General features: G+C 57.5%; 1 protein-coding gene across 1 annotated transcript; it reads right to left on the bottom strand.

Moving 5' to 3' along the window:
• Positions 1-343: 343 nt before the first annotated feature.
• On the bottom strand, positions 344-13272 carry RSPH9 (radial spoke head component 9). Its single transcript, XM_045801351.2, has 5 exons — positions 13033-13272; positions 9794-9959; positions 7712-7841; positions 7086-7232; positions 344-569 (listed from the first exon to the last, which is right to left on the bottom strand). The coding sequence occupies exons 1-5, from the start codon at positions 13257-13259 to the stop codon at positions 409-411; spliced, it is 831 nt and encodes a 276-aa protein (XP_045657307.1). The 5' UTR covers positions 13260-13272; the 3' UTR covers positions 344-408.
• Between the last annotated feature and the right edge of the window lie 771 nt (positions 13273-14043).

Raw genomic sequence — 14043 nt, forward strand, 5'->3', positions numbered from 1 at the left:
AAGTGCAGGGGGCTTGAGCCCGTTTCTAGCCGGTTCTTGAGCCCCGAGTCACTCCTCTCGTGATGGGCCACATGAACGCCACCAGAGGACGTTCCCAGGCCAAGTGGGTGCCCGTGCCCTGTGTCGAGAGCCTTCAGCTCTTCAGCTTGAGGGCTGTGAGGAGATGCGTTGGGCTGCCTTCCTCAGAGGACTCCCGGCTGTCCCCTCCTCCCCCGGCCCTTTCCGCCCCCCATGTCCCCCTCACTAGCACATTCCAGCCCCCCCACCGCGTGCTCTAGAGCCGGGAGCCTGGACGCCACATGGAGGCAGAGGTGTGGGGCAGCGGCAGGACAGAACACACAGACCAGATTCACAGCCGTTTATGAAAGTCCTGTTGAGACTCGGCAGACACTCCCCGGCTGCCCCCTCCTACAGCATGAAGGGGAGGTCTATATTCTTCTCGCCGGTGCCCACGTAGATATAGCCACAGTTCTTGGTGCGCGGAGCGTGGAAGAAGGTGAGGCCCGGCCAGAGCAGGCTTCGCAGCACCACCAGGGCGTTGCCCCTCTCCGCCTGGATGCTCCAGGACCCTGGGAGGAGGAGGCGGGAGGGAGGCCTGGGTGCCGTGGGGCCGGAGCTCTGCCCTGTGCAGAGGCCCCCCGGCCCCTTGGGCAGCCTGGCCCGGGTGCTACGGTTCCACTGGGAGAGGGAAGACAATTTCATTATCCGGCGCTCTACTCCTCCTGATGGCCTTTTAGCCATTTCACTGCTCATTAAAACCACTTCCAGAGGGAGGGCAAAGGAAATGAAAAGAGGTGAAGCACACCCCGGTTCATGTTGTGCCTGTCAGCAAGTCTAGTTAAAGGTTGAGTGGGGGCGGAAAGCAGAGCCCACAGGCGGGGGAGACGGGGCCTGGCAAGGAGAGCCCCTGTCCAGGCTCCCCGCCCGATGGGGGGGCCGGTCCGCCACCAGTGACCTGCGGTCCTGCCACAGTCTGCCCTCCTTGCCACTGTGCTCTCATCCCTAGTCCCAGAAGCCCCTGCTCCAAGATGGATTAGACCTGACCAGGGGCGCACAGAAGTTGGGCCGTTTCAGGCCTCCCGGCCCAATAGCCCGTCCTGGCAGCCAGTGGACTGGGAGCCATGCTTGGCGGGAGGGGACTTGGGCTGCAGCTAATGAGCCTTTGTCTATGCTGGGTTCTGCCCTGGATTTTTGCTCCCCAGACAGGAGCAGCCCAGCCTGGGGCTGCGTTGTGCAGCCATGAAGACTTGGCGGGAAGGGCCTGATCTGGCTCCAGAACCAAGGGAGGGAGCCCCTGTGTGGGAGGAAGGAGCCTGGGAAAATCGCCTCTGGATGCGGATCTGGAGCTTCTATTCCCCTGCGCACTGAGGCCTCTCCCCGGCCCAGCCGCAGCTCTGCTCCAGGCCCTGCCAAAAAGGCGAATGCTTTGAAGGTTTTGGTGTTGGACCAGCCAGTGATGCGCTGAGGCCTTCATCGGCTGCCAGCTCAGCCCGGCTGCTTGGCTCCCACCACCCCAGCTTCCCACAGGCCGCCTCCAGCCACGGCCCACCCTGGTCACTCCACACCCAGCCGCCTCACGGCTCCGTCCCCACCCACCAGGGCCCAATAGCAGCTCAGTCCCGCTCAGGGTGCCGTCACCTGCCCGGGTCAAAGCCAGAGCTTTCTGGGTGCATGTAGGTCCTCTGGCGCTGGCCTGCTCGGGAGAGGCCGGCACCAAGTGTCACCACCTGTTCGGGAGAAGGTGATCTGGAAGCAACAGTGTGGGCTTCATGCCCCCAGGCCCACACAGTGCCCGCCAGACAGTGTCAAGAAAGAAGAGGGCCCCTGGGTTACCAGAGCTCTGGCCAGAGAAGGGAGTAGTGTTTTCCCTGGCTCCCACAACTTTCCTCGCCTGGCACCTGAGGTCCTCCACCTCCCAGACCTGCCCTCCAAAGTTCTAGAGGCCCTAGCTCGCTGCTTTCCGAGTCACTCATTACAGAAAACAGACTGCCTGGGGGTAATGGGAGTGAGGGTGTGACAGAACAAAGTGTCCCCAGTGCACGGCATGCAGCTTTGGGCCAAAAGCACAGACCCCAGGAAGGTACATTCCCAACACCCCCCCAGTCACCCCCACCAGTGCCCAGAGCATCATCTGGGGACAGCGCCTGCCCTTAGAGCCCATAGTCACACAGCTCTCTTGAGCTGAAAGCAGGTCAGGCTCTGCCTCAATTCTCTGCCCACCCACGAGGGCAGCTTGCAACCTGCTTGGGCCCGATGCCCTGAAAGAAATGAAACCCTGGAGGCCCCCAGCCTAGATGGTTCGGCATGCCCCAGCGAGGGCTGACCTTTCCTCGCACAACCCTGCCCATTAGGGTTTGGCTACCTACTACCTCCTGCCTCCAGTAGATGAAGGGGCCCAGGCTCATCAGCAGGGCACCCCCAACCCCCACCGGGAGCAAGGGGAAACTGCCAGGGGTGCCAGAGAGAAATGCAGTACCCCCACCGGGGCGAGGGGGCAGCGCCAAGCAGGCTGAAGGGTGCTGGCGGTGAATGGAAGTGGCATGTGAGGGGCCAGCCAGCCAACAGCACCGCCTCCCTCCCTCCCTTGCATTCCTGTCACACTCCTGTCCTCTCCTTGTCCCTGGCTCAGCTGGTAGCCCAGGAAACACACACACGCACAGACTCTCAACGTGCCAGGAGTCACGTAGCGTCTACCTGGAGAGCCTGGCACTCGCTGTCACCTTCACCCAGTTGTACTGCGACTGCTGGAAAGGCTGGGCCCAGCCACTGCCACCGCCCCCTCTCAGGGGAAGCATCCTTCTGTGGCCCTGGTCTCTTCCCAAGTCTCCCCAAAACCTCCCTCCTGCCCTCTGGCTGCCACTCCTCTCTAACAAGCTGTGTTTTGGGGGCCGGGGGGGGGCAGCAAGCAGGTAAATCAGGGATGGAGCCTCTTGGCAGGAAGTCCTCCTGGGTTGCGTGGGCCCCAGGGGTCTCACCTTGCTAGTGGAAGCCTCAGGCTAGCCTCAGGTATGCGTGCGAAACAAGAAAGGCAGCAAAGCTCTGAGATTACGTTGGAGGGAGAGAGAGGGCCAGATCGGGCACCGGGGCTCTCCAACCACAGCAGATGGTTTTAAACTTTCTCCTCAGACCAGCCCCACACGACTTGTCACACGGCGCAAGAATGGCCGTGGGTCGCTTCTCTCAGAGCGATCACTCCCCCGCCAGGCCCACAAGTTACGGTCAAATCCCCCGACAGTGGAAGAGTGCCCCCCACCCCCACTTGATGGGCAAGGCCGGGCCTCCTAGTCCAGAAGGCTAAGCACCTGTCAGCCAGGTTTCCAAGGGGCCGGGTGGGAGGAGCCACCTGCACACACCCCCAAGAGAAAGCCAATGGGGCGCCGTGTTCCCCACCCGTCTCCAGTGTTCTGACTCCTCCGTCCCCCGCGGCCTCCTCAACCAGCACCACCACATTTTAAAGGCAGCTTTCCGGGCCGGCAGGCAGGCCCCTTGCTGCCCTCTGCTGCCTGAACTGGGCATTGCTGCCTGGCGCCCAAATGCTGGAGCTCCTCAGCCCCCCAGCGGAGTAAGGAGAGAGGCTCTGCCCTCCATCCCCCAGCCCGCTCTGCTTCCCAGGACACAGTGACCTTGTGCGTGAGGCACCTTCTATTTCATATTTCCACTGCCCATCCTGTTTCATTTGATCTCCCCAACCCTCTGCGAGGCGAGGACAGCGTCCGGTTGGCGAGGGCATCCTGCCGCCCGGCGCGGTACCCGCCCAGTGGCGGAGTCCCGCTGCAGTGAACGCTTGACGAGCACTGAACAGCGGAGTGCTACCTAGAACTCGGGCCCGACCCGGTGCTCCGTCTCCCCTGACTGCAGCCCAAGCTCAGAGAGCTCCTGGCTGTCGCCCTTCATGCACCAGGGTGATGGTTCTGCCCCCAAAGCTACCCACTCCCACAAAACTCCGCAGACCCCAGGGCAAGGCAGGACAGCTCAGGAGGGCATTGGTGGCACCAGGCAACACCCTCCCCATCCAACCTGCAATAGGGCTGGTCCAGGAGCAAACTGCTGAGCTGCCCTACGCTCATGGGCACAGAGAGCAGGAGTCGCCCGGGTGGGGGGGGGGGCGGGGGCAGGCCCAACCTAAACCATCCCTGCTAACACGTGACACAAAGTCCCCTGAACAATTGCCTCAGTCCCAGAAAGGAAACAATGGTCCTTCCCCGTGTCCCAGAGAACCTGGGATTTTGGCCCCACTTCACAGCCAGGCCCACTGAGGCCTTGCAGGCAGCCTCCCAGCAGCTCTTTCTGCTCCTTCACTGGCAGGTAAGGAAGGGAGTCTGGGAGCAAAATCTGAGTGTCTGCTCTTTCCCGGACCACCCACACTTCCACCCCCACACCACAGCCCCAACCAAGTCCTCCTGGGGAAACGCTGGGCCTGGCTGCCTGCAGGTCTTCTGATGGTGGCTCTGGGAGGCAGGGAGCTGGAGGCCCAGAAGCTGTGACGTTCCCCAAGGTGAGGCCAGGAGTATCCCCCTCTCAGGCCCCCACACACAGATGCCAAGAGCCCTCAGCCACCAAGGCTCCAGCACTGAAGACAGAGCCACACGCCAGGGCAGACTGAACCATCAGTCGGTCCTTCAGCCCTGAGGCCCGCCGTGAAGCCAGGATGTCTAGGGCCTCAGGCCCCTGCAGCTCACCCACCTCCCAGGCCCAGGTTCTTACCTCCTGACGAATTCACTTGCCAACTACACACATCAGAGAGGTTGGCCCCAGCATCCTTTAGGAAGACCCCCAAGGTTCCATATCTTACGACCCCAGCTGCAGGGAGAGACAGCTGCCTCCTGTGTTCCCTTGATCCAAAATGAAAGGGCAGACAGGGCTGATGGGGTTCCCTTAGATAGACTTTGCCGGGCCCTAACCCCATCTAGCCGGCTTCGGTCTTGGCTGCAAAGGTCCTAGCAACCCCCTTCCTGCTCCCACCGCAGAGGATGAAGCTGCAAGGGGGAGGAGGCACTCTTGGGTCAGCCCCGTAGTCAGCCGGCACTGCGGACGGAGTGCGCCATCCGTGGGCCCTGGAGCAGCCAGCTGCCGGTGAGCGAAGGCAGCCTAGAGCAGGGCTCTCCAGCCACCCCCAGATTTGGGGGGGCAGGGCTAGAGCCCCCAGACTAGAGGTGTGAAGAGGACTTTTCTCAGCCTGCCCCTTACACCTTGGTGCTGCGTCCCACCGCCACCGTGCTGCTGGCTTCCTGTTCCCACCAGGGATGTGCAGGCCCCTCTGGCTTCCGGCCAGGCTGTGAGCACAGTTGGGGGACAGAATGGGAGTCAGAAACCATGTCTCATGGGGGAGAAGTGCCCCAGCCCCTACCAACATTGTTTACCCCCCCCCCCAGGCCCAGGGGCCTCGTTCTAGGCTAAGGGTTCTATGCACTGGGGTACCCCCATGTAGCAGAGGCCAGAGTGGCCATTCCTTGCTGGCAGCCCTTACCCTCTTGGGACCATCGCCCAGCCCCTGGGGCACCGCAGGAGCCACGAAATGGCCTCCAGATCCCTACCTGGCCCTACTCAGTCCATCCGAGCACCTTACTGTCACAGACCTGCTCACAAGCCGCCAGCAGCTCCCGCTGCCTTGCTGTAGGCCCCCACCCCTCGGTCGCCATGGTCCTCCTAGGCCTGCCCCAACTCGCCCCTAAGGTCTTTTTGCCACAAAAAGAACACTAATAATAATTACTAATTTTCTTTTGAGTCCTTACTATGTTAGGCACTGCTATAAACATCTTGTATATGCATTAACTCGTTCCATTCCCGTAACAGCCCGATGAAGTGGCAAGTACCGTTATTCCCTTTCAGGAATGAGGGAATGGAGGCACAAGGAAGGTGAGGCCTGCCCCGGGGTCACACAGCTAGTGAGTGGAAGATTCAGGATCCCAGCCGAGGCTGTCTGATGCCAGAGTCCCTACCTCAGCCTCCCACTTCCCCCTGCCCCCGGCTGGGAGTGCGCATGGCTCCCCAGAAGTGGTCCCCCGCATGGTGGGGGCGAATACCGTCCTGCCATTCCCACTGCCCACTGCGAGGGAAACGCTAATCGGCTTGACACCAAGTTCATGCCAGAGCCCTGCAGTCTAAGTCTCTAATGCCCACTGTGTCCTTGGCTTTCCCTGTCCGAGCCTGGTTCCTCACCTGTAAAACAGGGATGAAAACAGTAGGCATCCCTCAGGGCGGCTGTGATGAGGAACAGGAGATGAGGCGTGGAGGGGGGTGAGCACAGCGCCCTGCGTACAGCAAGCAGGACCACCGCTCTCAGGAGTCGCCATGCCTGTCGTTATCCTTCTCGTTAGCACTGCCCTCATCCACAGCACGTCCCGGCAGTGCTCAGAAACCCCAAAGACGGGGAGGGAACAGACAGAGGTGCCGCCCGGAGCCCGGCACCGGTCCTGGCAGACAGCCTCCAAGCAAGAGCGTCTTCCCAGGACACACGCGTCTCTGCCGGTGCAGCTCGGGGGAAGGCAATGGGGTCCCCGTGACCCCACCCCCAACTGCTGGGGGTGTGCCTGGGCCGGCTGGGCCCTGAAGAACGGGAAGACCTCTGAGGCTGTACATTTTAAGATTAAAACGTACCACGCACATAGCAGGAAGCAAATGTACAAAACTCATTTCCTTAGCAGGTGGTCCGGCCTTCAGTCGCTCAGCCCCGCTCACCGAGCGCTGGCTATGTGCCAAGCACTGGATCTAACCCCAAACTGACAGGTGCGATGCACGTGTGGCTAGGATTTTCAGGGATGTTTTCAGAGATGTTTGGGAGAGGATTCCCAACCTGCCTCCTTCAAGAGGGGTATGGAAATCAAGAGAGGCATTGAGAGATGTCCTGTCTGTGGAATCACATGGAAGACAGGGCTTCCTTTTGTCTGCAGACATGGGCCGACTATTTATTATGAGCCGAGCCCTGGATTGGGCCCTGGGGAAGTCCCCACCCTCAAGGAAGCCCCGCGAACCACCAGTTCCCACTCGGGCCCTTGGTTTTGACCTCCAAGGAGAATGGCAGGGGGCAGGACACACTGCTGTGACCTGGGGGCAGATGCAATGTCCTCCAAGTCCCAGGCTATTACCTTTGGGGATGTCATGCTCTAAGGAGTCCATGAAGTCCAGGGAAGGGTCCAGGTCAGCCTTCTCCAGCAAGGTCTTGTTCCTCAGCTCAACAGGCTCCCTGAAGTGGAAGTAGGAACTAAGCTTCTTGGCTTCAGACAAGGACAGTCCTAAAAAGAGGTGGCAGGTAGGAAGGGATGGTAGGCCCCAAACCCCACAGCCCCCCTTTCTCCACGCATGGAGACCGCATGGAGGGACCTGCAAAGGACTCAGTCAGATACTGACAGAGAACTAAAGGGAGAAAAAGGAGTGGTGTTCTGTCAGCCCAGGCTTGGTCCAGACCCTACGATGAGGAGACACCAAAGAGGAAGAAGGTGGGGAAGGCAGGGAGCCCAGACCCCCGCAAAGCCCTGGGACCCAGGTGGCCAAATGCTCTCCTACCCTCAGGCAGAAAAGAGTCAGGGTCCAGTGACTGGGCAGCCCATGCCAACCACCAATGCCAGGCCATGGAGCACATCCTCCCAAGTGATATGGCCACAGCTGGTCCTTCCAGAAAGTGGACAGGTTCCCCAGGACTCCCAGAAATGGGTCCGACTATGCTTGGGGAGAGACGCCCTCCTGCCCTGGAGAGGGGCCCCGGAGACTTCACCTTCAAAGGTCCGATTGACGTGGATAGGTCCAAAAGGAGTCTTAAAAAGGGCTCCTCGAGGGATGACCGCCACAGCCTTGTCAATCTGGTCAATGACAGACACCAAGCGGGTCTCCTCCTTGATCTGGACCTGAGGAGACAGGAGACAAGCCAACCTGCCAGAGTGCTGTGCCACCACCCCTGGTGCAAGGGCCCTCTGCGTGACCATCTGACCTGGATCACCACCACGTGGATGCCAAGTCCATGGAAAAGCATGTTGGGCAAGCCCTCGCCTTCCCTCCTCTCAAGATTTCCTCCCTCCCTTCCCTCCTTCCTTCACTCCTCGCCTCTCTCTCTCTTTTAAATTGCTAATACATACTGATGGCGCACTATTTAAAACTACCAAAAAAAAAAAAAAAAAAAAAGCAGTCTCTCTCACCCCGTCCCTGACCTTCCAACTGCCCTCACTGGAGACAAGCACTGTTGATGGCTTCTTATGTACCCTTCCAGAAACATACCATCCTATCATCCTACGTAAATGTTGCTTATTTTCCCTTTTTAAAATATAAAAGCAATCCTGATCACTGTAGAATATTTAGGTCATATAGAAATAGTTTATAATACACTCCAAAGAATTAGAACCACTCGGAATCCCACCTTCTAAAAATAATCGCTAATAACATATTGGCAGACTTCCTTCCATTCACTTTTCTGTGTATATATTTAAAACAAAATTAGAGTCTCAGGTCATGTAGTTTCAGGTCCTATGCTTTGACTGAACATTTCTCAAGCATCGCCCCATGTTATAACTTTATCATGCAGATGAAATTTGGTTACAGTCAATATCAAGGGCGACCCTGAATAAACACTTCGTAGAGGTGTCTGTGGAAAAGCAGCACTTGACAGGGAAAACGCCACCAGGGCCCTGAGAGTCACTCAGCCACTTATACCCCAGGAGCCTCCAACTGGAATTTTTACACTTTAGATGGAAAGTAATGCGCTATGCGTGCCTAGGCCAGAGCCTTCAAATAGGCCGCTTCGTTTAACCTGTGCAGGACTACAAAGTCGGTATCATTATCCCACCTTGTTTCGGAAAATAAGCCTCAGGGAGGTGGAGTTTGTCAGGTGGGGCAGGGGGAGAGGAGCGGGGACTGCAGTTGAGGCATCACAGGCCTCCACTGAGACTTTTGGCTTCACCCAGGTTCAAGTGCAAAGGCTGCGTTTTGAATTCCAGGTGTGTCTAGTTTAAAATGGGCGCTCCCTATTTTTTGACCCAGCAGCCCCATTGCTAGGAGCTGAACCTTCAGAGAGTGTGCACGCATTGGAAATGACACTGCGTGCAGGTCATTCTGTGGCACTGCCTGTCAGAGCTACAACTGGGAGACGTCGTGCATTTCCACGACGAAGACACTGATCCGGCCATGGGACGGTCACACATGGTAAAAACAATGGGGAGGCTCTTCAGAGCACTGACCTAGAAAGAGCTCCAAACAGGTGAGAAAAGCAAGGTGCAGAACTTTGCACAGAACATCTGCCACTTGTTCTGTCTTAAGATCAGAAGAGAATATGTGGAGGTCAGGTATTTGCCGAGGCTTGTATTTGCATCAAATGTCTCCGGAACTTTAATGTGTATTCGAATCCCCTTGGGATATGTTAAAATTCCGATCCCGATGCCAGCCCAAGAGTGTGCATTTCTAACTCCCAGGCCACGGTGATGCTTCTGACCCAGACTGCACTTCGTGTAGCAAGATGTGGACATGCACACACGTGCAAAATGTCCCTGGAAAGAGGACCTGGGGGACTGGCGGACAGGGAGGAGAGGGACACCTTCAAACTGCAAATCATGTGGCTATATTATCCAGTAAAATAAAAACTGATATAAAGATACAAGAGCCTGTGCACATCCCATTACCCCAGAGCGCAGCACACACCCCCTCTCCCAGCCCCTGCCCAGAGCCAGGCTCCCGACAGAGCGGCCCGTCCACTCGCCACGCTGTCACACAGCAGCTGTGTGGGCTTATGCCGTGGCCACCGTAATTTCTATTGGGCAGGGCTTTGGGTGGCCCAGGCTGTCTTTGTCGTCCTCCTCTCATCGTCACTCACCACCACTTCTTCTTCAAACACCTTATCGCCTTCGCTCGTCTTCTGCAGCTCGGTGTGTTCATACTCATGCGAGGGGTCCCCCATGAAGCGACCCTTCACCACAGATGTCTGCACCACCATCTCCTCCGTGGCCGGGGGCAGGAGGCTCCACTCCATGCAGTTCAGGCTGCCAACGACATCCCCATGATCCTGGTTTCCAGGCTTCCTGCCACCGCCCCTTCTCTTGAGGGAGGAAGCCCAAGAAAAACTGTTGGGGGTCACACCTCTCCCCTTCGAAGCCCTAAGTGCCTATGGTGCACCCCACCCCCCATGAGTGAGGCAAATTCAAATTTATTTCGTAAAAGGTCAAGGTCACAAAAGCTTCGTGCCTACAAAATTGCAAAAACTTCTTCCTAGATATTTGCACTGCGAGAGTCCTGATGAGTTTCTAGCCGCTGAACTTCCCTCAGTTACAGGCGCCTCTGTATTTGGTGGGCCCCAAAGTCATGCTCCGCCTGCCTGCTGAGCCAACAGCACGGCCACCTTCCCCCATATCTCAGGAAAGCCGGTCCAGGCTCCAGGACCTGTCCTCTGAGGTCTCCAGCACTGACCGGCCCGGTCCCTTCCTCCTGCCAGGAGAGGGCGTCCTCCCACTCCTCTCTAACGTGTGGGGCCTGTTGGGGGAGGGGAGGCCCTGCTCATCTCTCCACCCTTCTCTCTCCACCGGCTCCTTTCTTAACATTGAAACTTCTCAGCTTTCTAAAACAACAGCTCTCAAATCCATGCTCTGCTAACAAGTACCCTTTTCCTGTCCCTCATGCCCCTCCTCCAGCTCTGAATACTCTCAGAACAACTTGCCACGTGGCAGCCTTTCCTCCCGTCACCTTCACTCTGCCCACAACACGGACACAGCTTCCCCGCCATCCCACAGAACTGCTCAGGAGGACATCCACAGGGCCTAAAAGCCAACAAATGCATTTCATTTCTGTTTCCCTTGGTATCTCCCTTCTCCCCCCTCCACTGCCCTAAGTATTCCCAGGATCTATTCTCACCCCTCTTTCCTCTCTGCAGGTTGGCCCCCTGACTCCCAGAGCCCTAGCTACTGCCTGGTTGTTATCCAGAACCCGACCACCTCACCAGCTCCGCTGCTCCCCGCTGGTCCAAGCCCCTATCTACTCTTACCTAGATACTACAGTAACCTTCTACCTGGTCTCCCCGAGTCCATACCTGCTCCCCTTTCAGTCTAGTTCCCATCCAGCTGCCAGATCACGTCCTTGTGTAGAAGCTTCCAAACACTTCCCATTAAGCTAAGTCCTTGCAATGCCCGACAAAGCCCTCTGGTCCCTTACCTCTCTGACCTCATGTCTTACAATGTTCCCTTCTCTCCAGCCACACTAGCCTCTATGGGTTTCCACCAACATTAAGTACACATCTGCCTCAGGGCCTTTGCGCTTGCCTGGAATTCTCTTCCCTCAGATAAACACAGAGTTCACTCTCTCAGTTGCTTCCGGTCTCTTCACATATGTTACCTTACCAGAGAGACTATCTCTGGCCACCCTATTTAAAACAGTATCGCATCCTGTATTCTCTAGATCTGCAATGTACATGTGTTTATCTATTGTCTCCCTTCCCCCCACCCCGCCCCCACAAATAAAGTAGACTCCATGAAGATAAGGGCTTTGTCTCATGTACCACTGAATTCCTGGTACCTGGACCAATGCCTGGCACATAGTAGGTGCTGAAGAAATAAAAACTTATGCGATAGAATGAGTCCCAAATCTCCATCTTCAGTCCAGATGTTTTGTCTGGACTCCGGGTTTGCACTTTAATATGCCTCCTTATGATCCTGCCCCCCCCCCATGCACCTCATCCCAAGTTCAATGGGGCTTTCCTAGTCCTGCTTCCTGAATCTGTTCCAGTGGGTGGCACCAGCAGTCACCCAGCTGCCTTAGCTGGAAGGAAGGGTCCACTGTGACCTCTTCACCTCTCCCATTCAGGCCCAAGTCTGGCCAGTGCCACTGCTTCCGTCTTTCCAACCCTGGCCTACATTCCCTCAGCTACCTCTTGCTCGAAGCCTCCTTCCTCTGGACACCGCAACAGCGTCCTGAATGCTCACCCACTTCAGGCCCGCCCGCCCACTCAGATCTGAGCAGGCTCTTTTTTAAGGCCCCCGAATGGCTCTTCAGCTCTCCAGAGCCTCTGAGCAAAGTTCAAATCCCCCGCCTCTCCATCCAGTCTGTGTAACATCCTGGCCTGCCCCTGTCGGGTTTACCTACCTGCTGTTCCCCCAAACACTCCAAGCCCACTCCCAAACTCTGCCCTCTGACTGGCATGCCTTTCCCTCACACCTTCCTGGGGACTTCTAATCAGCTTTCAGATTTCCCTTAGCAATCTTATTTCATTGCTCTCTAGAAGGCCTCCCTCGGTCCCCTTTTGCATACCCCTCTGTCCTGGGGTTAACCCACCTCGCTTGAATTGCTGGGTTACATGTTGGTCTTCCTTCCTAGGATGTGACTAACTTGGAGACGGGTGAGTCTTAGCCATCTTTGTAACCCCAAGTCCACACAGAATGCCTCCAATCAATGTTGGATTGATGCCTGGACAGATAAATGAAGTTTCCAACTCCCTGCGGCCTGAATGGCTTGTTTTCTAAGGTGGTGAGTTTCCCGACGTCGCTGGGGGTTGTCAAGAAAGAGGCGGGGCGGCCTTGTACGGTAGATAGCGTCTGGGGAATTTTCCCCGGTTCTAAATCCCTCCTCTCCCGTGCCTTACTCGTTCTCTACTTCCTAGAACGCCTCCTTTTGTGAGCCAACGCCTCCGCCGAAGATACTTCTGGACTCGCTTCCAAACAGCACCTCATTACCCTCCAGGGCTCCCGACCCTTCTCCAAACTGCGCTCTCCAGGCCTGCACCTGCGTCTACCCCAGGTCCCCATACTCTGGGACCTTTCACCTTGCTGCACCTCCGTTCTTGGCCCAGCCTGTATCATAAACCCACCTACGTCCAGATTTCTCTCCTGCGCCCCGACCCTCGCCCCGAGCCTCTGCTCCGCGAGGTTCTCAGGCCCCGGCCCCTTAATCCTCCCCAGCTCGTGGCGTCCTCGGCCCCGTCCCTCCAGGCCCTTCTCCGGGTCAGTCTCCCCAGACCCTGTCCCCTCGCGGCCAGGAGCCGGTCGGCCCACCACCTTTCGATTCCTACCACGCCCACCCTTTCCCGGCCGCCGAGTGGCGCCCCCTTCAGGAGCCGGGCGCCGCCTCCACCTGTAGAGTGTCTTGCGTGGTGCGAGCTGGTCCTCACTCAGGCCCTGCGCGATGTAGTAATCGGCGACGAGGCCGAGGATGCGGCCCCAGAAGAGGACCCGATCGTAGCGGTAGTCGCGCTTCACCAGCGTAAGGGAGGTGAGCAGCGAGGCCCGACGGTCGGGGCTGAGGCCCTGGCCGCTGCCGGACGCCAGCTCCAGCGACAGCAGGAGGCTCTCCGCGTCCATCGCGCCCACGGCTCCGATCAACGCCCGCCAGGTTGCTAGGAGCAACTGTCTCCACGGAGACCCAAAGCTCTGCCCTTCCGTCGCGCAGGAAGGATTCCAGCCGCCCGGCCCCGCCCGCTCGGAGCCTCAGGCCCGCCCTGCTCCCCACACCGCCCTTCCTTCCCCAAAGCCCGGGCACACTAGCTCCCGTCCTCGTGCTTCTCACGTTGGGGGCCACACGTGTTCTGCTGTCACGGTAACAGCGTGGTTTCCCCTAAGACAGGTAGCCTACCGTGTGGGATTGAAGGTCCCCGGTTCCGTGGATATTTTTGCCTTTTCTGAGCCTTTCCAACAGTTGAATAATTGAGTCCTCACTGTATATATGCAATGAGGGCTTGGGAAGAAAAACACCACAATGGTGACCTTAGCTGTATTATTTCACTTCAGTTGTGTCCCTTCTTGGCCTCAGAATTGTGTGAAGAAAAGAATTTGAGATCTTGGCTCTCAAAGTCTAGGAATCCAAGACAATTAACCCCCACCCCAAGCCAGGTCCTACAGACTGGGGTCCATCGTTCCGTCCTCCTCAGTCTTCATGAGATGTGTCTATTCACCCCTTCCGTAGGACTATTCCACCCAAGTGACAAATGGAGACCTAAGCACTGGGGCAAGGTACAGGCCCACACCTTGGGGGGGCAGGGTGTGAAGAGAAGTACAAAAATGATGACATCACCTGTCACCTACGTTTAGCTCACTCGGGCCCGCAGCTGTTGCTTTTAGGCCCAAATGGCAGTAACACAGTAAAGGC

The sequence above is a fragment of the Ursus americanus genome, chromosome 29, assembly GCF_024610735.1.
Source record: "Ursus americanus isolate L20-20 chromosome 29, mUrsAme1.1.p, whole genome shotgun sequence".
Taxonomy (NCBI): Eukaryota; Metazoa; Chordata; class Mammalia; order Carnivora; family Ursidae; genus Ursus; species Ursus americanus.

What these genes read in the sequence shown, in the direction of transcription:
- RSPH9 (XM_045801351.2), bottom strand. Translation starts at nt 13,259, where the DNA reads ATGGACGCGGAGAGCCTCCTGCTGTCGCTGGAGCTGGCGTCCGGCAGC. An exon ending in CCACGCAAGACACTCTACAG is followed by an intron (nt 9,960 to 13,032) that starts GTGGAGGCGGCG and finishes TGTCGTTGGCAG; the next exon opens with CCTGAACTGCATGGAGTGGA. An exon ending in AGAGCATGACATCCCCAAAG is followed by an intron (nt 570 to 7,085) that starts GTAATAGCCTGG and finishes TCCTCCTCCCAG; the next exon opens with GGTCCTGGAGCATCCAGGCG.